This window comes from Aythya fuligula, chromosome 7 (genome assembly GCF_009819795.1).
Source record: "Aythya fuligula isolate bAytFul2 chromosome 7, bAytFul2.pri, whole genome shotgun sequence".
In the NCBI taxonomy this organism is placed as follows: domain Eukaryota; kingdom Metazoa; phylum Chordata; class Aves; order Anseriformes; family Anatidae; genus Aythya; species Aythya fuligula.
Genome location: NC_045565.1, coordinates 20,579,363 through 20,603,116, shown reverse-complemented (window position 1 = coordinate 20,603,116; position 23,754 = coordinate 20,579,363). Strand labels below are relative to the sequence as shown.

The following is a 23,754-nucleotide window of genomic DNA, read 5'->3' as shown; positions in this document are numbered from 1 at the left end:
GGCCCCTCGCTACAAGAAGGACATCGAGGTGCTTGAGCGGGTGCAGAGAAGGGCGACAAAGCTGGTGAGGGGCCTGGAGAACAAGTCCTACGAGGAGCGGCTGAGGGAGCTGGGCTTGTTCAGCCTGGAGAAGAGGAGGCTCAGGGGCGACCTTATCGCTCTTTATAGGTACCTCAAGGGAGGCTGTAGCGAGGTGGGGGTTGGCCTGTTCTCCCACGTGCCTGGTGACAGGACGAGGGGGAATGGGTTTAAGTTGAGCCAGGGGAGTTTTAGGTTAGATGTTAGGAAGAACTTCTTCACTGAAAGGGTTGTGAGGCACTGGAACAGGCTGCCCAGGGAAGTGGTGGAGTCACCATCCCTGGAAGTCTTCAAAAGACGTTTAGATGTAGAGCTTAGGGATATGGTTTAGTGGAGGGCTGTTAGCGTTAGGTTGGAGGTTGGACTCGATGACCTTGAGGTCTCTTCCAACCTAGAAATTCTGTGATTCTGTGATTCTGTGATTCTGTGAAGTGCTAATGATCCCACAATGAAAAACTGAGAAGCATGAAAATATCTCAAGCAAAGGGCTGCAGCCAGCTCTCTGCACCACTGGCACTGTGCTGCCAAGTGAAGCACACTGCCAGCTCCCACACGGCAGCCTCAGCAGGGGCTCTGTTACAGCAACAGGCTGTGACACTGGCTGAGCAAACACTGAGGTCTCCCAGAGCATTGGAATCAGGCTTGGTTAAAGATCGGTCCATTTAGATCAACTTGAGAAATATTGTTAACTCTTTAGCCTTCAAAATGTTTTCCAATTGGGTGGGTTTTCATATGGCCCAAAACAAGGCTAACTTTCTTTCTCATCTCATAAATAAGGCTTGACCATTCCATTTATATCTGAATCCTGAAAATCTAAAAGTATGTGAAACCCATCACCACCAGAAAATAGGTAAACATGGGCTACAACAAGATTAATAGGAAAAAAAACAAAAACAGGGAAACACCCCCAAGGTAACTCAGATAAACTAGTAATAAGAAAAAGGAAGAAGAGATCAAATTATAGTTTGATTTTATTTGGCTTAATGACTGATCTGGAACTTGTAGAGTTATCCCACATGACTTTTTCTCTTAGGTCTCAGAAACAGTGACTTTCTATTCTTCCCTCTGCCACTACCCTGAACCATTCTTTTTAAACAAACAAACAAGGTGCAAAGACATTTACAAGACTGAGCAGCAACCTTGGCACAGAACTCTTATGTCCTTTTCCAGCAGCTTTATCTATGTGTTCTTCATTAATATGAGAATTAATGAGAATCACTCTGATTTGTGTAGATGCACTGCAAATAGAGGATTGACATTGCATGTAGCTAGGATAAGGACTGATGAGAGCTAGTCGCATAACTCATGTTTAATTTCTAAAATGGCTCTTAAATTACCCTATGTCTTAAGAAAGTACAAAGCTAAACCTGAGCTCTAAACCAAAAAAAGGAGAGAAAATTTAAGTATGTCACAAATAGCCTAAAGGGAAGATTCTGTAATCTAGGGAAGTTCAAAGTGAAAGCTTCTATTTCTTTATCTTGCTACAATTACATCTCAGTTGTATTATGAATGACAGTAGATCTCAAAGACAGTGAAAGGCAGCATTACTGTGAAAAGGACACAGATTGTTGCTATAAGTAATGACAGGAGAAATTAGCCAGGGATTGGTTATGCTGCATGAAAGTAGTAATTTCTTCCTCATGGTACACCTACAACTATGAAAATTTCAATTGAATGCATGATTAAGCATAGCATCTGTGCTTATGTCATATAATTATTAAGCTCTGCTAATAAAGTTAGCAACAAATAAATTAAGAAAAGGGCAAAAGAAACTGAGAGTACCTTTTCACCATAAGAAACAAAAAAAAGATTTATCAGTTGGTGCCCCAACGAGGAAGTGAAAATCACATTATTTTTTTCTTTTTAAGAAGATATGAAAAATGACACAAGCAATGACACTGTCAGATTCACAACTGCAGTGTATGAAATGTGTCCATTGCAGTTACAAATGAAATAAACACATACATACAGCTAGCACACAGGGAGGAAAAAATCAGACAAAGCTAAAAAAAATATATATATATATAAGTTTAATATAAAAACTTGCTCTTATTGCATCTTTATTTGGTTACACACCAATGCCAACAGCAGCTTACACAAAAAACAAACAAACTCAAAAAACAAACAAACAAAAAAACAACACAAACAAACAGGGAATGAGAAACTGAAAACACAGCTTTCAGCATAGATGAGTTGATACTGTCTGAAGAGCTTTGGTTAGGATGATGTTTAGTTTTAAAAGCAGGCACAAGAAAATAAAACTGTCTTCTAAACTCATTTCACTGAGATTTTAGTCCTATGCGTGAGTCTTTTGTCAAGAAAATAGACTATTGAAGAAAATGTTTGAAAGGAAGAATTAATGGGTATTAAATATTTTAGTACAAGAAATAAATTTTAAAAATCTGTAGGCATGTGGAATCCATTACCAGTACGAACTTGGTGAGCATGGGTTATGAGATGACCAAGAGAACAAAAGCAAACATCCCCTCAGAAATTCAAGTACAGCTTTGCCATAATACCCCAGGGGATTGCAGTCCCTATCTGGCAACTAACAGAGCAAAGTAATTATTAACTTGGAATCATTTTCACAGACTTACAGTAATCTCCAGTAGCACTACTGGAAAGAGTTTTCACCTTCCAGAATATGCAATTTCAGCTAATAGCTTCATGCTTTTAAGTCAATATACAAAAATATGATATTGAATAAATTCTAAACCCTAGAATACCACCACCCAAACCAAAATGCAATTAGGTTCTTTATAAGCAGCAGACACAAATTAATGTTATTACTTTACAAGCCTCAGACTGCATGAATATCAAGTGCTTTTGGTGCTTGGGAAAGCTTTTCTTTCAATGTAAAAATTTATAACAAAAATCAGAATAATACGCAGAGCATATTATTCATTTTAGTGTAACCAGACAATTCTGTAAGGCATGATACAGTTGTGCACATAGAAAAATACTGGTTTACTTAAATTTTAGATTTCTTACCTGATATGGTAACTGAATTAAAATAATTCCAGTTCTTAATACTCTTTAGGGGAGCAATCAAACAGTTAAATCATTATAAAAATTAAATCTAATTAATTATAAAGGGAATAAACATAGATTTGCGTGACTAACGAGCATTTCTACAGAGCCATTATATGAGAAGGTCAGTTTTCTCTTCCACTAGTGTCCACATTTTTCCTCTGCTCCCAAGATTTTTTTTCTTGTTTCTGCATTGTTCTGATCCACCCTTTTTTCTCTTTGTCTTTACATTTAGTCTTTTTACTTCCTAGAAAAACACCATAATAGTAATTTTTGCTTCCATTTTGTACTTTTACCTTTACCATCCCCCATCCAATGGGGGATGGAAGTCATCAATTGGTACATGAAAGCAAACCGGGGAAAAAAAAAAAAAAAAGATTAAAAAAGCAAGAAATCACTCAACACCCTCCCTCCCCTTCTTGCTTTTACTTTGTTATTTATTTCAAAACAACACTTTTTTCTTGCCAGCTACCTTTCTCTCTGTTCTTAATAGAGAAATCAAAAAAGTCCTCCACAGTTCCCTCAAAGTCAGTAGGTGGCTACAAAGAAGTGATGTGTCTTAAGAGGTGTAAAATGATTTTTCTAGGAAAAACACAGAGCTGCAAAAATTAATCTGACCAAAAATCTAATAGGCTAAACAGAACACTGAAAACTGATAAAGCAAAATGGTGAATGTACTCTTATTTTTATGATGGCTTGATATAAATCATATAGAAAGAGGAGAAATAGCAATTACTCAATTAAAATGGAAAGCTATCTGCATTGTCCCAACTATTCCTCTTGCGAAAATCAGAGATGAATTTGAGATTCTGTGCTTTCTTTCTCATGTATTAAAGTCATCTCTATTGTACACCAGTAACATTCATCTTCCATAATTATTTTTCCTGTTAAAGTAGTGAAATGCTTGAAAATGAGTATGGCGCATTTGTTATCACCAAATATGTCCTGTAAGCTAATTTCAAAATCCGAGCAGGATACTCCCCCATCTTGGTATCCAGAAAGACTTGGGAAAAGATCTCTTATGAAGTAGGTAAATGAAATGACAATATTGTGTTTTCTGTTTACACTGGCATAAGTGACTACCCTATCAATCCATCCTTCCTGCTAATAATTGAGGCCAGCTATTTAAACTTCCAAACAGTTTACATGCTGCCACCACAGTCCTTATAAATAAGTCCTTATAAATAAGGTTTGAGGTGACCTAAAATCACTGGAAGACAACCAAAACCAAGACCCACGTGTTTAGTCCACAGTCTTCTTAATGACTGTACTTTGACTGCTTTCTATCCAGCTGCATTAATTGTCCAGAAGACAGAACACTTTCAGTGCCTGCTCTCCACTCTATCACTACTGAATTAATATTCTGGACTACTTAACTAGAGCAGACTCTAAACAAACATTAGGTAAGCTTGTTAATTGACAAGATGGTTTGAATAACTTGCACACAGTTACAAATATTTCTGTTCCAATAATACCTACAGATACCAACTGAGACTGGACTGTTATTATTATGGTGTGATAGCAGTCAAAGATGCTAGTGCAAAGCTACAAAGGATTCAGTGAGAACAGGTGCATTTCTCCTGGTTAGTAAGAAACTGTGTTCTGGAGTCAAAGCACCATATAAGCAAGAAGCCCTTAAATTAAACCTGACTAAAGTCTTATATCTATATGATCTAGGACAACTTTCATTGGAAGAAAATAGTGCATCAGAAAATTTGTTCATCACTCGCTAAAAATATCGAATCATAAATAATAATGCAAACAAGAAAAATGGTAAATGAAGTATTGCTGTGGTAGAACTTAGGTCCTAAAAGATGCAACAAAACCATTAAGGCATATAACCTAACACCTACAGGTATTATTTTGCGTTAGTATTATAGAAGATTCTAATACCTAACCTATGTTAGGAGCTGTTCAATTTACATGAACTCCAACCCTTCCAGATTTAAGGAGCAACTACTCTAACATCTCTTCAGAGACGCAATCTCTCCCTCTTCCTTGACCTCAGAGTTCTTTCCTACATGTACATTTGTAGAACAAATTACTTTTGAACCAAATACCTATTCTACAGTTAGGAATGCACCTAAATATCCAGGAAATATCTAACTACAATAACCCTTGCCATACCTGTTCCCCTGTTATATTTTACATAACACGATGGGGGTTTAGGGTTTAAAGGCCTTAGCAAAAATTTAATTAACCATTTGAAATGTGCATATTTCCAGGTGCCCAATTTTACTCATGAATTTAACAACAAAATCCAGGCGACTATGAATTAGAACATTTCTAACGCATGCAAGTGAAGCATCTGTGGCAGGATGCCAAGGAACTTCACCAACACATATTACAGCACAGATTTTGAAAAAAAAAATTGTAATGGAATGGAAAATTACTTGACCCAAACATAAAAGAAAAGCTATCTTGGAAGAGATCTAAGTGCTCTAACAGGAAAAACAAATACTCTTACAGTCTGCTACTTATGACATGCAAATTGGCATTAAGGAAGCTGTCAGATCTTTCAGATTTATTTCTTTATTTAGGGAAGGATTCTGAAAGAATATTAATTGTCACATCTGTGAAAAATAAGAAACATAGGATTTGGTTTTGGAGCAAGTTAGCCAGTCCCACCACCAACTGCAACCACAGAGAAATACATTTATAACTGTTTCCTTAATATTTATTTTTAAAAATTGTATTCTAAAGAATTTTTGTATTTCTAATCTCTACTATTAAGAGGAAAGTCTGACTTCTAATTAAGTAGTTTTGATCCTCATCTTTGCTGCCATCTGTAGGTAGCTCGAGTGGTATGAAGGAGACCAAGAATCTGGTCAGATATTAGTCCTGTGATTAGGACTAATAGTAGCTATGGGAAAGCATGATGTTCTTGCTCCCTGTCCCTCTTGATTTAAATGTTAAAAGTAGCTGGTAAAAGACAGAACATGCAATAATTTGGCTCTGTCTCGCATTGTACCTCAGAAAAATCTTACAACTGAGGGAAACAAACAAAAAAAAAAGATAAAAAAAAAAAAGATTTCGGGATCCACTATTATACAACATTGTTACACCATGGTTTACACTAGAAGACTTGTAATTTTGACTGTATATATGGAATACACTTCTGGGTGTACACCTGGTATTATAAACTTCGTTTCCTTTTCAGTAAGCCATACAACGTTTTAACCAAGTTGTAATAGTAAAGAAAAGTTTTCAAAAGAAAAATAAGACAAAATAACGGATTTAGATCATGTTTTCAAAGCCATTAAGATCCATTTTGGAAATCTGAAATCAAATAAGACCAGAAATTGAAATACTTGATTTAATGACTGCACAACTTTAATACATAAAAATAGATACTTAGAAATGAACAAATTTATACAAACCAGATTTCTTTTGTACATTACAAAACAATGATGGAGATAAAAGAAGAGATTTGCTGGATTACAGGGCAAGACAAAAGAACAAAAACCATCGTTGAAGAAAATTTTTAAAATGATCAGGTTTGTTTCATAAATACAGTGCAATGCTTTCATTTAACAAATACAAAATTTACTGTTTAATTTATCAACACCAGGAAATATATAAAATGTCATTGACTCTTATTTAAAAACTGATGCAAATACAATAGTTTGTGTTTTGTTTTTCTTAGAATTCTGAGGTAATTTTACACAGTAAAATAATAAAAAAAATTAATAAATAAAATTAAACCCAACACAAAGTGCAATTTAGTGAAAATAAGAAGATAAAGCTTTTATTTTTAACAATAATACATAATTATTAAAAGTGGGTTTAAACCATAAAAAAATATTTTGGCTAATTTGCCATGTTTTCAGGTAAACTGTATAGTTATTTATTCATAAGCTGACATTCTACTAATCCAGTTCTACAGAGAGAGGAAAGGGAGGTGTTTGTTTCCAAATTTGTTACCTACATCCACATTCAAGTGTTAGCTTCAAGCAATTTTAAGTGTGCCTAGTGCAGTGGTGAAAGTTTTATTTCTTAACATCTGAAATCCTCTAAATTCAAAGCTTCATTTGAAAGAAATAACGTACAATGTACAATTTGGAAGTGCTGCTTTTAACACTCTCCATGCTAATTTAGTTTCATTACAAGCTGAAATCAGTGGAAATTTTAATATTGATTTCAAGGAAAGCACTATGAATAGAATGGCAAATATTTAGAAATACCCTACTATTCATCTCTTTGTTAACAAAATAGTAAAATCACCAGTACCTTCTCTCTAGGAAACAAAACGAAATAAAATTTGCACTTAGATATTGAAGAAAATTCACAACAGCTTTGAAACTACAAATTAGGAAAATTAATTAGTCGATTGTGTGAAAATCTGTTGGTTTTATGTAAATTATATATGAAGGGAAAACAAGAATGTAATTTTACTCTTATTAAGTAATTGAGTACAGACACTACAATCTATTTAAGCATTCAACTCCCAGTAGAAGTCAACAGGGAAAGCTGGCAATTTGAATGCCTAAATATTCTGAAAGATCTGGGCCTCATTCAGATGAAAGAAAAATCTATAGAACATACAGTAGCTATTCATATAAAAAAATACTATACTGCATGCTGATAAATTCTTTCTGTTTAATGAATAAAACCCAGACTTATAATTACACCTGCAATTTAGAACTAGTTTCTTCCCCAGCTCCTAATTTACTAATTCAGAATACTCATATCAAGAACTGTTTTCATGTTGTTTGTGCAGTAAAAACACAAAACGTTGTCTTTAAATGCTGGCCCTCAAGTCAATGAAAGCTTCAACATTCTTCTGAAATGCTATTGTATTCACTCGTCATAGCTTATTTAAGACTTTTAACAAAGTTGACGAAAAATAATAGTACAACAACTATATATTAGCTTTTCATTTTTGGAGATTTAATTTTTTTTCCCTGAACTATTTCAACATTTGCAGAATTTACTTTAAATATCTAGTTTGGTTTACCATGACACTATAGTAAATCTGGTTAGTTGCTGTCAGTTCCAAAGAATGAACCTACAAGTTGCTTAATATCTGTAGTTTGGCCTTGAGTTCCCTCAAGCTGAAGAAAGTACTTTTTAACATTCTTTGTACAGTCAATCCTGTTGATCTGTAAAAGCTGAATATTGAACACCTAAAACCTCTTATTCATAAAAAATAAATCTTTAGCAGTAAATGGCACTATCAAAACCCTATTTGTTCACAGGCAGTTATTTACATGCTTCTTAGACAGCCTGTTTAGCTGAGAAGGAAAACCAGAATATTAAAACTGCATACATTTTATAAAGACTAAAATTCCTATTTGTCTTTGTGAAAATATGGCTACATGCTGTAAGTTACATTCTTTTATACTATTCACGTTAATTGAAAACATTCTACCACTGGGACTAGGTAATAAAGAAATATTCTATATATCATTTCCCAGTGGGATATATGTGATGTAAAGTAATTACAATTAATGATAAAGTGCTATTAGGAAAAACAGAAACAAACTATAACTTTGAAATTGTCTTCGTCATGTTTCTTTTATCAAATAGACTAGCTTTTGTATGAAGAAAACTACTTTCTGTGACAAAGCAAGCAGTAAATGTATTGCCATTAAGGAAAAAACATACACTTCATATTTAAAAAATATATAAGTTGGGTAAGACTTGCACAGTATCAAGAGACATAACAAAAAGCTTAAAGGCACAATTAGAAGAGAGTGAGTGCTACATAAAAATGCTGTTCTTAAGTATTTGATTTTATTCTAGACCAAACCCCTCTGCATTTGAAATTCCAATGATCAACTTTTGCTTCAATTCTTTCTTGTTCTTGTAAGGAGGGAGACAAAGCTGGTTGAAGCAAGTATGGGCCACTGGTAACCTAAAACAAAAACAAAACCATCCTTTTATTAAGTAACACAACAGAAGCAGGGCACTGCCATCTGCCTACGTATTTCTAGTTACATAAGAAACCGTGTACAAGAAATATTATAAGTAACAACACTATTGGTCACATGCACCTGAGGTACTCAGGTAAAATTTGTTTGCTTGTAACTCTCACCCCTTTGCAAGTTGCAAATGTCTTCTGAAAGCTGAGATTGAATACATATATATTGATTGAAACGCTGGAAACCATGCTCTGCACTTGGAAAGATTATTCTGATGAAAACAGTTATTCAGCCAGTTGACCTGAAGCTCCACCTGGAACTTGGAATTAACCCAATGCACTGAAAATTTTCTAAAAACTCTTGTCAAGTTTAAAATCAAGTTAGATTGTAAGTTTGTGATTTTAGTAAGCTCTCTAGTTCCATTTATATTTAGTTTGGCATTTGATCATTAGCAAGTATTGTTGAAAGAGAGTGAAACCCCACTCCAGATCTGGAGATACAAACTGTTTTTATCCCTACTTTAAACAGGGAAGCAAACATCTGTTAAACAGACTGGAGTCCTGCTTCAGAATTTGGCAACTTGGGAAACTGGAATTGATTTGGATCTGAATGATTTGAGAGTTCTTACGGCTATTAGTGTCTTTGATCCTATTGTGTGAGCAATACGATGTCAACATGCTTATGGTCATCATTGTAGAGGCCATCTAACTGAAACAAACATCTTGCAGCACAGATCTACATAATTTTAAAATGTACATTATTTTAAAACATGTTCTTAGTTGCAAGAAAGAACAATTTGCAGGAGAATGAACTTAAACAGAGATTCAATGCTGACTGATTTTTCTTCATTTCTGCTCATGTCCCTTTAACATATTACTGGAACCAGTTATTGGCCAATTAACTAAAGCATTAGAAATACCACAATAATTAGATAAATTTTATTTGCTTGTTTTAAACCTGATTTCATCTATGCCTTTTTTTCAGCTCTCCACATAAAACTCCCCAGAATTTTGTCTATAAAAATGTATTTCCTTTAAAGTATTTTGACCACCTTAAAAGTTTGAGAAACATAGGTAAAGTCAACAATTACTGCTTAGCAGTGAGCTCCAGACCAGTAAGTATTTCTATACAATTTTCCAAGTTGTTTAAACTGACTTTCTCCACTACTGAAAAGGAGAATACTGGCTGGAAAGCATGAGGAATTTTACAGTTCACTTCAGTACAAAATAAAAGGTTACCAGAAGCATAAGAACTTGGCATGAACAATTTAAATTTCATGATGAAGTTACAAGGCTGCTTCAGTCCTATTTCATATGAGCAACCTCTGTATCAGCTATACACTTACTCACCAGAGACCCTAAAGGAATGCTACATCTTTTCCAGGAATGCAAATCAAAATTCTTATTTAGACCATCAAGAAAGAATGCAAGGCGTTTTTTGGTAACTGCAGGGACTGCTATTCATAATGACAAAACAGACTCAAAAATTCAGAAAAAAAGTCATGGTGATTCACCCTCTATTTTCATTTGCTCAGCTGTCATGTTGGGAACAATTAAACAGTTTCTTAGAATTAAAACATTTAAGGAAACTTCAAAGATAAAGAATTCATGGACTCAAATGTAAACACTGACTGAAGAATTGAATTTGTATTAGACGATCATCAACTAAATTTATGTTATCAATAGATGAGTTTAATAACATTTTAAAGACAAATTAATGGAGGTCATGCAGTTTCTCCCTTATACTCTTTGCTCTTCTTCAAAAAGACACTCAAGAGCAGTAAGGACTCTCAGGAAATAATTTAAGACCAAAAATTAAAAAATAAAATAAAATACTTGCCAGTTAGTTGATGTTTCACTCTTTGAAATCTTGAAATTCAAATCAGCCATGCCTCCCACAGGTACCCTGTCACTTCCTGTAGCAAAATGTAGCAGCTTCTTTTGAAGGTCAAGAGAAAATCCAAGTACTACATCCCAAAAGTATCTATGTTCAGGGTCAAAGGAGAAGAAAATGGTTTAAGATGCAATATCCTGCCAAAACAGCATTAGGATATAACACAACTGCATGTATATGATAAATTGACACTTACCAGAAACTGAATAGATGTAAAACAAAGGGCATCAATATTATCCTAATATGCAACGTTAAGTAAGTTCCTAAGGACTTAACAAGTACAATAATATTTTATGAATTTTGTAATTGTGTGTTGTCATGTGATGACAAAACACCCTTTTCTATTAAAAAATCTGTTTTATTATATTATTATAAATTTTATAATTATATTATTATAATATAATTATTATGTATTATTATATTATTATAAAATTTCTATTAAAAAGTCTAAGTTATTAGTATATATCTCATTATTAATTGGAATTGGGAGGAAAACAAATTAGAAAACTGGATAATAAGATTAAAGACTTGGATTTCACTGTATAGGATTTGAAACTACCTCCATTTGCAACTTACATCACTTTTAATGTGTCCAGCAAGACACTATACTATTAAGGTTCTAATTCTTCTTATTTATATAGTATATTTGTTTTACTGTGTCTAAAGACACTAATTTAATAGCATCTTTGCCTCATTTGGAAATAAGTTTTTTAGCGTTTCAATTATTTATGATCCATTTTCAGAATACACTTGAATAGGTTATTCCCAACAGTCTACCATGCAACGCTGCTTTTTAAGTCCATAATTTGAATGAGAAAAAAATATAGTAGATCAAGCCTACCGTATAGTGAGATCAGTTTTCTGGTAGCCCTCATATTGAGTACTTCGCTGTAAAGCAGACATATCCAGTTCAGGACTACCACATACAAGAATTTCAACTTCTTCCGGACGAAGTAGCTGTCAGAAATTAAGTATAAAATATTTAATATTCATTTAAGTTGAGAAATAAATAAATAAATAAATAAATAAATATAGCATTACTGAAAAATTAACAGGATATTACTGAATATAAGTTTATAAATTAACTGGATACATATTGTTTTTCTAGAAAAATGAATTCCTTAGAACTTGAAGGAATCTTTTATTACTGTATATTGTAAAAAGCAAATTACTGGATAACATTACATTTTAATGCATTTCTATTGTTTCTCAATTCCTTTTCATTCTTATATTTATTTCAATGACTGGCTTGTCCTCAGATTAGATTACAAATATGTCATGAAAAAAAATTAAGGTTTTACATATGGGATTCAGAGAGAGCGTTTTGATCTCTCTCTCTCTTTTTTTTTTTTTCATTTTTTTTATTTTAATGTCCCAATATAGGTTGATAAGTAGTAATTACTGACAGAATTTACTTTTAGGCGTGCATAGTTTTGTGCCAAGCAAGTACATTTAACTGTAAATCATGTTTCACAACAACTAAACTTACAACAGTAGAACCTACTTCTGACTTGTTTACTACACCATCTTTTGCAAGCATGAAAGTACTTCATGGCATTCCAAGGAAGTTTCGGGAAGGAGAATGAAAATCGACTGCAGTTAGTCACATTTCACTTTGCTGCAAGCCTGTCATACTTGGATAATTTCAAAGGAACACAGAAATTCTCATGAAAATTGTAATTGTCTCTTCTTTCTCTTCCTGCACAAGGAATGGCATAAAATACAAAAGACATTCCAAAAGCCCAATAGGACTGTATACACAGAAATGTTTAACCTCAATCTCACTGAAAGCTCTTCCTGCAAAAAAGTAACATGGCTTTCAGAGCAGTCACTGTAGAGTGCACGCACATGTTTGCACTACTGCTCATAACTGTAAGAAATTCAGAGACTCTCAATAAACAGATACAAGAGCCTGTAATTTGTCTGTGAATACCAGCTGATAAACTTAACTTGTGGAGCTTTATTTCTCCATAGTGTCCTGTTAAAAAAGATGACAGTTGGTTGCCCACTTAATTTCTCCTGTTCAACTATATTGATTACTCAAGATGCTTTATGAATGCTAAAACCATCTAAAGCAGATATCAAGAATAACATACATAATTTAGATCAGTCATTGCCACCTATTTGAAACAGAAGTGATATTTTATTCTTACCAGTAATGCATATGAAGCACAGACGCTATGAAATCCATAATAGAAAGCTGCAAATTGTTTGTAGATCGATTTGTTGAGAAGAAAATCAACATAAAGCTGCACATATTCTAAGAAAAGAGAAATATTTTCTTTTGTTACAATGCAATGATTTTAAATAACATTTTGTTTGCCCTCTAAAATTGTACTGTATTAATAAAAATGAATGAGTTTTAAACTTACGTACTACTAAATTGTTAGACTTAACAGGAAACACCACAGGAATTTATTTCTCATATTTTGTTAAATAAAACCTAGGTTTACAAAAAGTAAAAACAATGATAAATTTAAATCTACCACATGTGTGTCATTAATATGTATTGAAATACCTTTCCTATTCTGATTTGTGACTGGAATCTTATCTCCATTTGGCTTTAGGTTATAAGACTTTATAACACCAAATTCTTCCTGAAAAACCTGTAGAAAGAGAAAAGTCAAGTTCAGTTCTGGAAAATAAATTCAGATACTCACAGAGTACAAAGCTTGTATTTATTGCTCCATGCATCTCCTGTCTCTCTTCAGCACATGCTGTAATCCTGAGGGGCTTTGTTTTACTTGTTTGGTTTTAGTTAACTAATACAGTTTTCAATAAATTGCTCAAGAAATTGTTATTCAAAGCAGAAAAATTTTCCCTATTAAACAGTAGCATATCAAGCTGCAGACTGTGGAGCCTCAAAGTGGAAGGAGAACATGCCTAAGAACAATTTAGTTGTATCAAAAATAATTAAGAAGGTATTTCTTGCACTGTAATTCACCTAGCAACTCAAAAATAGCTGCTTTTACAAAAAATCTCTTATAGTATTATAATAATGTAATTGAAAGCTGAAGCAAAAAAGGTCAATACAAGTCCATAAAGCAGGATGAAATTTTAATAAATACATGTGTCCTAAAACAACAAATAAATGAAAAAGAAAGACTTTCTTGATTGAATAGAAATACAATCATTTCTTGACTGTTACACATACACGTCTGGCAAAACCATCATACCTTGAACAGGCAAGTATAGTGAAAGTGAGATTTCCTAGGCAAAACATGTAGAATAACAGGAGTGAGCTTTGTCAAGCAACTGGGTCAGATAGAAAAAGAATTGTCTTGCAGACAGATGAATTCCACAATCAGGTAGGTCACTGACTGCAATGCATTAGTGTCAGAGCAAGTTAAGAGCTGGAATTCTAGCAGCAGCTAGACATGGGACCCCAGCAGTCAATGCTCTGATCCACTTATGCTGTCAAGCCCCGTAATGGAACCAGACTCTGTGCACCAAGTACTAGACTGGTTCTTGAAGCAAGCTTTAATGCTCACTCAGTTGTACACCAAACAATAAGCAACCACACACAGTTGTCAACCACTCCATTGCAGAAATATTGGTAAAATTACTGAACTAGTCTGAGAATCACTTGTAGTTGAGCACTTAATGACCTGAAAGGTTGAGTAAAAATCCTCTTCAACATTGCCTTCGTAGGACAGAAGTTCATTCAGTCCATGGGCCAATTCCTACAACATGAACACAAACCCTTTAGTGAACCTACAAAAGTAAATGATGTATTTGCAAGAATATGCAAAAATCGTTCTTTATAAAGAAGCTATCTTGGAAACGGCTGCATCTTCAAAACGTACACCACTTAATCAGCATATTAGAAGTGCCTTTTTTTTTTTTTAATCATAAATTTAAATTTTTTCCTTTTACTATGGAAAGGGTATCTAGAACATATCAAATGTTGCTATTCTAACTTCCAGAACACCTATAAAAATTCTGCAATACTTGCAACACAAGGAGTATTTATGTTTTTGGCAGCAAAAATAGAGACTGTATCAGCTGGTGCTAAAAAAGGGTGTTTGTAAGAATTCCAGACTGTTTCAAAGCATTAAATAGAAACAGATAATCAATAGGTAATTAATAGATAATAATGCCTCCCAAGCATTAAATATAAATAGAACAGGTTCTAAGTCACCAATTTAGCATCTAAAAAACAATACTTACAGGCATAATCTGAAACAAGTCATCCAATGTAACATCACAGATGCCTACAAGTGTGTTATGATCACATGGAACAATAGGAGGACTCAACAATTTCTTGTAACAACAAGGTGGGAAACGAATATCCAAGGTGATGCTATTATAGACAGCAAGTCCCATAAGCTATATGGGTCAGATGTTAAAGGCAAAAAACCACACATTTTCATTATAGTTAACATTTTAGGTAACTTGGAAAAAATATTTAAAATTTTAACTGAGCATACTCTAGCATATTCTAACATACTAAAACTGAAGTAATTTAAATTTATTTTGGACTGGCATTATTTTTAACACAATTTTGTGTTACAATTAAGCAATAGTTCAAATGGTCAAATGAGGCATACTGCCAGAACACTTGAAAATCTCCATCATATTCTATACCAGCATTTCCTGAATAAATTGTTCTAATGTATTGTTATGAAAAATGTTTTTTTCTTTTTTTTTTTTTTTTAAAGAAAACTTTATTTTTAATCCCCAAATTCCAAAGAACACTCAGTATAGAAAATTTTATTTGAAATACATCTAAAAGCGTTATTACTAACCTGCACTGGCACTACAGCTTATCTGCTAGCACACTTAGGTACACCTGGTGATACACAGGTCTAGAGTCCGGGCAAAGTAGATGGGGATAGAATAGAGCAGGCTATCATTCAAGCTTAAAAAGACATATGTAAATATAAGAAACAGATTCCTCCTCTTAGGCTTGTGCTTGTTACTACCAGACTCGCTATTACAGCCTACCATACTCATATTAAGTAATACTGAATAGCTTAAATTTTATGTACTGCACCTCATCATTTGTTCATTTCATAGCAGGTACGTTATCCTTAGCAAACTGTCACATAAAGCTATTGAGGACTATCTGAGAAAATGCCTTCCGTGTCCTTAAGTTGTTTAAAGAAGGCATAAACAGCCACAATGACAGTTACCCGAACTAACACTTCATAGTACAAATTTGAAATTAATACCAAAAATTAGAAGAATCCAGTTCATGATTCAGCTTCCCACTAGTAAAATGGGGGCATCATCACCTCATCTTAGTGGATTTATAAGCATGTATTATCATTAACTGCACGCATGAGGACTTCATAAATTAGCACATCAGAAAACCTAGGAAAACGTCTTATGCCATAAGGCTAAAAAGAAGCCACATACTGATCAATAGTAACTTAAAATATTAATGCACCCAGGCTCATTTATGTTTTTATTTACTGAATGGAACCCGGAAGTATATAAAAATTACAACTTACATACAAAAAACGTTGCATGTGCAATCTTAATTGTACTATTTTCTGACTGTAAAATGTACCATGTATCTATATCAATCATTTTCTTCCATTTTTTTTAGGCTGCTTCCTTGAATGGCTTTTTCTTTACACATTTAAAATTCAACACACTTGTACATACATCAGGATGAATTCTGATTAGATCTTCCTGCCTTATTTTGTCGCTGTAATTAAATCGCTGCTTGTTTAGCACTGTCATGAGGACATAAAAGGATACAGCTCCAACCAGTCGGAATTCAGAATAGTTATCACACTTAAAGCTGCTGAACCAATGGCAACGTGAGTCCTTGTGGTACGTGAACATACCTGTAGAAGAGGTAAGTTGCACTTCACCAACCCTTATCTTTAATAAAAGGTCACACAAAACCATTCTTTTTTTTTTTTTTTTTTTCTTACACACGCATCTTTAAGTGCTTCTAAAAGTGCAGATCTCCAGGCTGGTTCTCAGTTCTGTGTCATCCCTTCTGCAGCAAGGCCCTATGCAACAGATCCTTGGGCAAAGGCCAACAAGAGCAGTTCCAGCCCTGAAGCAGGACTAAGCCCATCAGCCCTGGCCATGTACTGCATTCTTAAATAAGCACCTCCACTTGTGGATATTCTACGTGGTTTCTATGCATTCTGCTTCGCCACTGTACTTCCTAACCTGTACAGCCAAAAAACATATCTGTCTGATCAACTATTTTATTGCTGCAATGTAAGCCCATCTCTTCCTACTTTTCTATACCAATAGCAGATGACAATCTTTAAAAACATTGGCATGAATCCCACAACACAAATACCATAAACTTTGTTTCATATTAATCTGTCCAAAAAGTATTTTAAAGAAGATTAAAAAAAACACAAACACACTAAAAAAGCCACCTGCTGGTCTAAGTAAAAAGCTAGATCCTACCAAAATCATGACTGTAATGTCGTTTGACTGCTATTTGCTTCAGATACAAAACATACCATTTTAAAGAGTAAAAGAAGGTAAAAACCTACACAATGAAAGCCACATAACAGCTTTAAGATGCCTAGGCAAGATGCATTTATTTCTCTGAGAAGCAAGACAGTTACACTCTAGATTGAGAGTGCACTAACAGTGAAATCCACTTTATCAATGCATAACTACATTAAATAAAATGCAATGACTGCTTTTAATTTGTTGGAATTGAATACACTGATAGTTTAATATTGTTTTCACAGCCAGCATAGAAACCAGAGCCCTGAACAGTTCTAAGGATGTCGTGTATGTAATTGCTCATCTCATTTGGGTTTGAAGATAAAGCTGGGGAATAAATTATTTAAATGAAAATCAAACTTCTTTGAATTAAAACAAAACAAAAAAAACTCCAACTGATGTCTCAGGGATATATGGTCTTTATGGAAACAGAGACAGAACTCTGCCTTCAGATGTGCCGTTTTTTACTACAAAGATTTTCTCCCAAAAGATCTATCTTTCTTTTTTGAAATTTGGTCCAATGAGGAACGCATAACAAAAAGTTTAGACAAGGCCTTCACCAGAAGCAGTTGAATATTTGCATTTAAGGACTGAAAGATGGCAGTGACACTGGAGCAAAATAGGTCTCAAACCCCATTTACTAGTTACCCACACTGAGACAAAGAATGCATTGTAATACACATGGGGCAGGCAACTGAGTCTCTGGGTTGAGCTGGAAACACTGCAACACAGCAGATACATCAGGGGAAAAACTTCAAGAAAAATCAACTGCTAGTCTTGAATCCCCCCATACTTTCTACTCAGCATGCTCACTAACATGAGGATACTAACAAACCAAACCCATTGAGCCTCCAGTTTCTGAAACAAGATTTAGCGTGATTTAAGTATTAAAAAGCTGAATCCCACTTTTAATTCCAAACCTTTCCATTGATCAGAGATTTGTTCACTAATTGTTATACCACTGAAATGAAATGTCAATGTTTCACCAACACTTGAAACTCCCTGCCAAAAGCCAAGACCTTCCAAGCTTTTCAGAACTTCCCACTCTCTTCTGCTGTCATCTATGCCAAAAGGTCTTCCCATCTATATTTATGACAGTTTTAACTTGCCTGCTTTTATTTATTTAACATCAACAAGTAAGTGGTCTAATACTGGATTAACGAAGAATTCTTATCCATAACTGTTTTGATATTTTAAAATCAACAGATTTTCAAATTGTATTTAAACTCACCATAGTCTGGGTGAAAAATCTGACGAATCAGAAGAAGAAACCATTCTTTTGTCAGGCCACCCATATCAAGACCAGCTTCTCCTACAAATGTGACTTTCAACTTCTTTTTCAAATCTGCCCTCTTCCTTGCTAGCTATTACAAAATAGGATGGGGAAAAATAGAGAACATTTAACATATTATCAGTGCTTCCAGTCATAAAGAACAAATCTCTTTGTATACCACTCTTGCTTTGTTTATTGCATCACCTCCCACTAGTAGGTGAAACTCTAAGTTGTTCTTGGTTATCTCAACGTGGTAAATAAAAATACTACAATGCCTGAGAGACAGCAGTATCACCACTGAGTTCTTCTGTCTTAGAAAAAGAAGCTAAAACAGGCTTTAATCTAGGCAAAAAAAAAAAAGTTTAAACTTATGTTTTCCGCACATAAACAATCAGAACTTATTTGGTCTTGTTTTGTTTTCAATATTTGGACTTCTTTTTCAATACTATCAGGATGTTTTTAGTGTTGAGAAGCAGTGGGGAACTAGATTTCATTAAATAATAATTAACAAGTTTATGTGGATACTGAAGAATCGCCTACTTCAATGTACACATCTGTCTCTCAATTCTAAAAAAGGAAAAATTACATTCAAGAATGAGGAATCAGTTAAAATTATGATAAGAAGTTAAGAAAAGAAAGCCTATAATAATTGTTTTAAGATAGAGAAGCTAGTGAAGGAAAAGAATAAAAAGTATTCTGGGAATTAGAACAGAACAAACTCATCTAGTGACTAGATGATTAGTCATTATTTGTGCTCCTTATCATGGAACTAGATCCTACATAATCTGATAATTATGCACTTTACTCTTAAGACAAAAATTGCAAACACACACACACACCACGTGGTATGCAAGCATGCATCTTCATTAGGAACTTAACTATGGAAAAGTATAAGAACAGAAAATAAAGTTCTGATCATCTGCATATATTATATTCTGATCAGCTGCAAATATTATCTGCAGCACTGCTACTGTGAAAAAGTAACTCAGTTTCTTTTATTTTGTATTATAGATATATGTATTCCCTATCTTAGCACAGGAATATTTAAATATGATTTATCAAATCTAAATGAAATTGCTATTTTGCAGCAACACATCACTGAACTACGTTTTTAATACCTCATCAAGTGAATCACTAACAAGGTGCGTCCTCCTCACTTTCACATTTAGGAACAACATATTCATGTCAGGTTTCTGTCTGCGAGAGACTTTATCCACAAGGCTTTGCTATTCGAATGAAAAAACATCATACATGTCACATCTTCATTTAAAAAACAAAGTACCACACTTATTAAGTTTAAGAAGTCCTTAGTATCTTGCATTAAATTACCCTGATACAACAGATGCTTCAGTATTTGCTAAGAGATACAGAGGAATGTCATTTCTTTTTGACTGCAAACATCATTCACACTATGTGAAATTATCAGGATATATAACAAGCAGGTGGCAATTGCATGGCAAACTTTTAAACTCCCAAAATAGTTAAAAACAACCACAAGATTCCAGAGGCTGTCTGATGCTTCACTTAGCTATTCACAACATACATCTAGCAAACAATGAACAGATTAAGTGGTGCTGCCACATCGAGCACTGAGGAAAACAGTAACTCCTAGCACCTGAAGAAAGTTATCACCAATAGAGGCAGACAAAATCTCTTTCAAAAAGCAATAGGTTGCCTAGAAGCAGTACCTCTTCTGTGATTTGTTATGTTTTGGTCTTCCACAACATCACATCTTCATGGAATGAAATACGAAAGAGACCAAAATTCTTTCTTCCTTAATTACCTAGTCAATTTAACATGCTGGTTTCTTATCAAACACAGTTATGTTGATCTGGTTTCTCCAGAAGTCAAAAAAAAACAACACAAAACACAAAAGCCAACAACACATTTACTGTAACTTTCTCCATGACGCTGATGTTTGTAAGCATCTTAAAACAAAGCATATTAAAATAAAAAATAAATAAATATTGAGAGAATCCTGCATGGACATTAGTAGGCTAGTAATAGAAAAATGGCTCGAGTTCTTTTTTTCAGGATAGGCCAATATATCACAAGTTGTGATGAAAGGCTGTATGGAATATTTACCTAAGAAAAACTGATAAGATACCAATTTATTAGACACAACCATTTATCATGAAATGACTTACTCGTGCAATACTTATCATCTGTTGTTCTGAATCCCTTTGAATAATAACCTTTTTTGCTGCTATAGAAATAATAAATGGATATTGACAGAAAGAAAACCTGAATGACAAGAGAAAAAAAAAAGATAAAATTTCATTTTTAGCAACTAGCATAGTACTTTCTTAAGAGAAGAGGAGAGAATTTTTACATTACAGTTCAGTAACTACCTTCCCTCTGCTGACATTGATTTGGAAATAGCTGCCGGGGTTTTTGTTTTTTCATTGTATACATAGATAATCAATTCAGTAGAACTCAAATTGTTTAGTTATAAATACTACTAGAAATTCTACTTAGCAATAGAATAATACATATCCTGAATATACTATTATGTTTATCACCTATAGACGTAATAAAAAGCAATCTTCAATAATAGATGGCAAGAAGTGTTTTCTGCTTTAAATACTAAATTTTAATTGCTACACTGAATTAAAGTAAGAATATATTATTTAATACAAACTAAACAGTTATCTCAGTATAGCATTCATTAGTACACAGAAGTATTTCTGTTTTGCCTTATTTTCTGCTCTGATTTTCACAAAATACTGATTTTCTACAGATTCGTCTGATTTAAGCCAGGGCTACAAATGCTCGGGACTTCTAAAATATCAGATTACAGCTACATTCCACTGCAGTCAAATATTACTAACAATTTTGAAAACCTTCAGAAATCATTACGGTAAAAGATTTACTTTACTTGGTTACTTCAGTAAGTTTTTTGTTGATTAGCTCATGCATCACCTAGCAGAAGTTCATACTAAGACACCCGGAGCTTCAGACTCTGTGTGCATCTTGAATCCAGACTCTACATGTGCACCCTGAATCCTGCCTGCGAGGAGCTCCGGATTCTAATGTCTTTAGGAAAGAAAGAAAATGAGGAAAAAAGATTCTCAGTTGATCTGCTGGAAATCCTAACACAAAATGTTTTACCAAGCAGTGTCAACTTATTTGGAAGAACTGTGTATTTCAAAATACTTTATGTGCAAAGTAAGCTGGGACTTATTCATACTGGTCCTACTTAATACTAAGCATAGAGCCTTGAATTATTTTTTTTATTATTATAATTTTAAAGTTAAACAATACAGATTTATAGGCCGTAAAATTGGGAAAAAAATATGGCTCTCACACAGTACAAGAACTAAACATATTTTAAGAATAATACAGCTAGTCTGCATTACTTCCAAAGCTATGTATCACACAAACTTTGTTTTGATATATACCCCATGTCCCAGCTAGCTGAAAAGAACTGGAGCAGGTGGAAATCTCACAGCCCTTTTATAAGTTTGGATGTGGGTGCCAAAGCAGCCAGATGGTGCCCATGCAAAAAAAAAAAAAATCAAAAAAAAAAAATCTGAAGCTCAGCAGTATACAGATTCCAATGCTTTGAGACTACTCAAAGACTACTGTGCATTTATTGCTATCATGTCTTTTTCTTTTTTTTTTTTTTTTCCCCTCCTCCTTCCCAATCAGATTTTAAAACTTAACAGGAAGATTTAATGCCTATTTCTCCACATTTCTAGATCATACTTGTGGCTGCCTTGAGCCTGTAAAGGTTTAAGTTTCATGTAAAAGAAGTGAATATGACTGATTTTACTGGAGCAAATATGATCAGACCCACAAACAGAATATTTTGATACCATCAATAAGTGTTAAGTATGCACACTGCGCCACTTTCTATGAATGTGTTAGAAGTTAAAATATGTTCACGCTAAGATACAATTAACACATCACTGAATCTACACCAATACATAATAAACTAATGTTATGATCTGGATTTTATTCTTCTGTCCAGTTTGCAAAGGTAGAATGAGATTTATTAGTTGACATCATATCCACACAGTTTCTGCAAACAGTAGCTATATTATGTTTTTTCCAGTAAAATACATTTAGTGTGGCTATGCACACACACAGATGTGGTGCTTTAAAATAATACATGATAAGAAACAGCCAATTTTTCCTTACCTGTGAGAATTTCCATAACATTGCCAGTTATGATATTCTTCCATAAGATCAATGTGATCAAGTGTAGAATTATAGAAATCCATATATGAAATAATAGGGGGGCTAATCAGACTATTTGCAGCATCTACAAAAAAATACAGTAGTCTTTCAAAGTATTGCCTGGATTATGCACATGTTTTCTAAGCATTCTGAGCAGCAGTAAAAGAAAAAGATGACAGAAAAGATGACAAATGGGCTACTAATAACTTTGTCAGAGTGTTAGCTACAGAATTACAAGTGTAACATAACAACTTACTGCATCATATTAATAGCTTTTAAAAATAGTAATTTCCCAGATCAGCCCAACTATGGTAAAATAAACTTGATATATTTCTGACCTCAAGAGCAATTACGCTACAGTATCTGACTGTATCCCACCTAATGACATACACTAATTTAAAGTTTCATAGACAAAGAATGATATATTCTTCTGAAGTCAATGAAAACCAGTTTGATAGATTTCTTAGACACCTTCATATCAGGTGGTCTATTCTGAATGATTTAAAATCCCTTTTCCCAGAGGAATATGTGCAGAATTAATGAACTAGCAACTCTTTCACAGGTGACTACAGAACACAAGAGAAGAATCATGTTCTAGGATACAACTGAACTTGTATGTCTAAACTGTGCCACTGTATAGGGAGGGCTGTGCAGAGTTCTTTTATACAGAAGTTATTTTAAGTAGCCAGAGAAATGAAAACATCCTCATTCCAATCTTAACTTTCACTTGATGGTTTCATTTTCTCCTAGGAAGCATGAAGCAAAGAAGGGCTTTCTACCCCTCAAGAAAAGGGTACTGTCCTTAGGTCTTCCGTTTCTATAGTAGATGCTCTAACCACTGAACTATTGGTGATTGGGAGAGGAGAAAGACTGCATTTACAATGGTCAAATTTGCTGTGCTCTGTGTTGAGCTGGACAGGGATTTACTTTTTCTATGCTGTAGTTTTGAACTTAGGAGGAATACACATTGCTTAAGATACCTAGATCCTAAAAAAAATCTGT

At 33.9% G+C, this 23,754-nt stretch overlaps 1 protein-coding gene across 2 annotated transcripts in view; it reads right to left on the bottom strand.

The window, feature by feature from the left end:
* Positions 1–6,767: 6,767 nt before the first annotated feature.
* HECTD2 (HECT domain E3 ubiquitin protein ligase 2) overlaps positions 6,768–23,754 on the bottom strand; it is a 33,786-nt gene continuing 16,799 nt past the window's right edge. Inside the window, exons 10-21 of one of the 2 annotated variants that reach the window (XM_032191300.1) lie at positions 22,714–22,837; positions 20,718–20,814; positions 19,689–19,796; positions 18,529–18,661; positions 16,575–16,663; positions 15,036–15,194; positions 14,474–14,548; positions 13,384–13,471; positions 13,019–13,125; positions 11,707–11,822; positions 10,812–10,955; positions 6,768–8,965 (exon numbers count right to left, since the gene is read on the bottom strand). In XM_032191300.1, the coding sequence (XP_032047191.1) occupies positions 8,845–8,965; positions 10,812–10,955; positions 11,707–11,822; positions 13,019–13,125; positions 13,384–13,471; positions 14,474–14,548; positions 15,036–15,194; positions 16,575–16,663; positions 18,529–18,661; positions 19,689–19,796; positions 20,718–20,814; positions 22,714–22,837 (1,361 nt within the window). In that variant the 3' untranslated portion in view covers positions 6,768–8,844. Of the gene's footprint in view, positions 8,966–10,811; positions 10,956–11,706; positions 11,823–13,018; positions 13,126–13,383; positions 13,472–14,473; positions 14,549–15,035; positions 15,195–16,574; positions 16,664–18,528; positions 18,662–19,688; positions 19,797–20,717; positions 20,815–21,492; positions 21,607–22,713; positions 22,838–23,754 lie in introns of those variants that run through there. The other variant, XR_004253480.1, reaches the window with a different exon arrangement.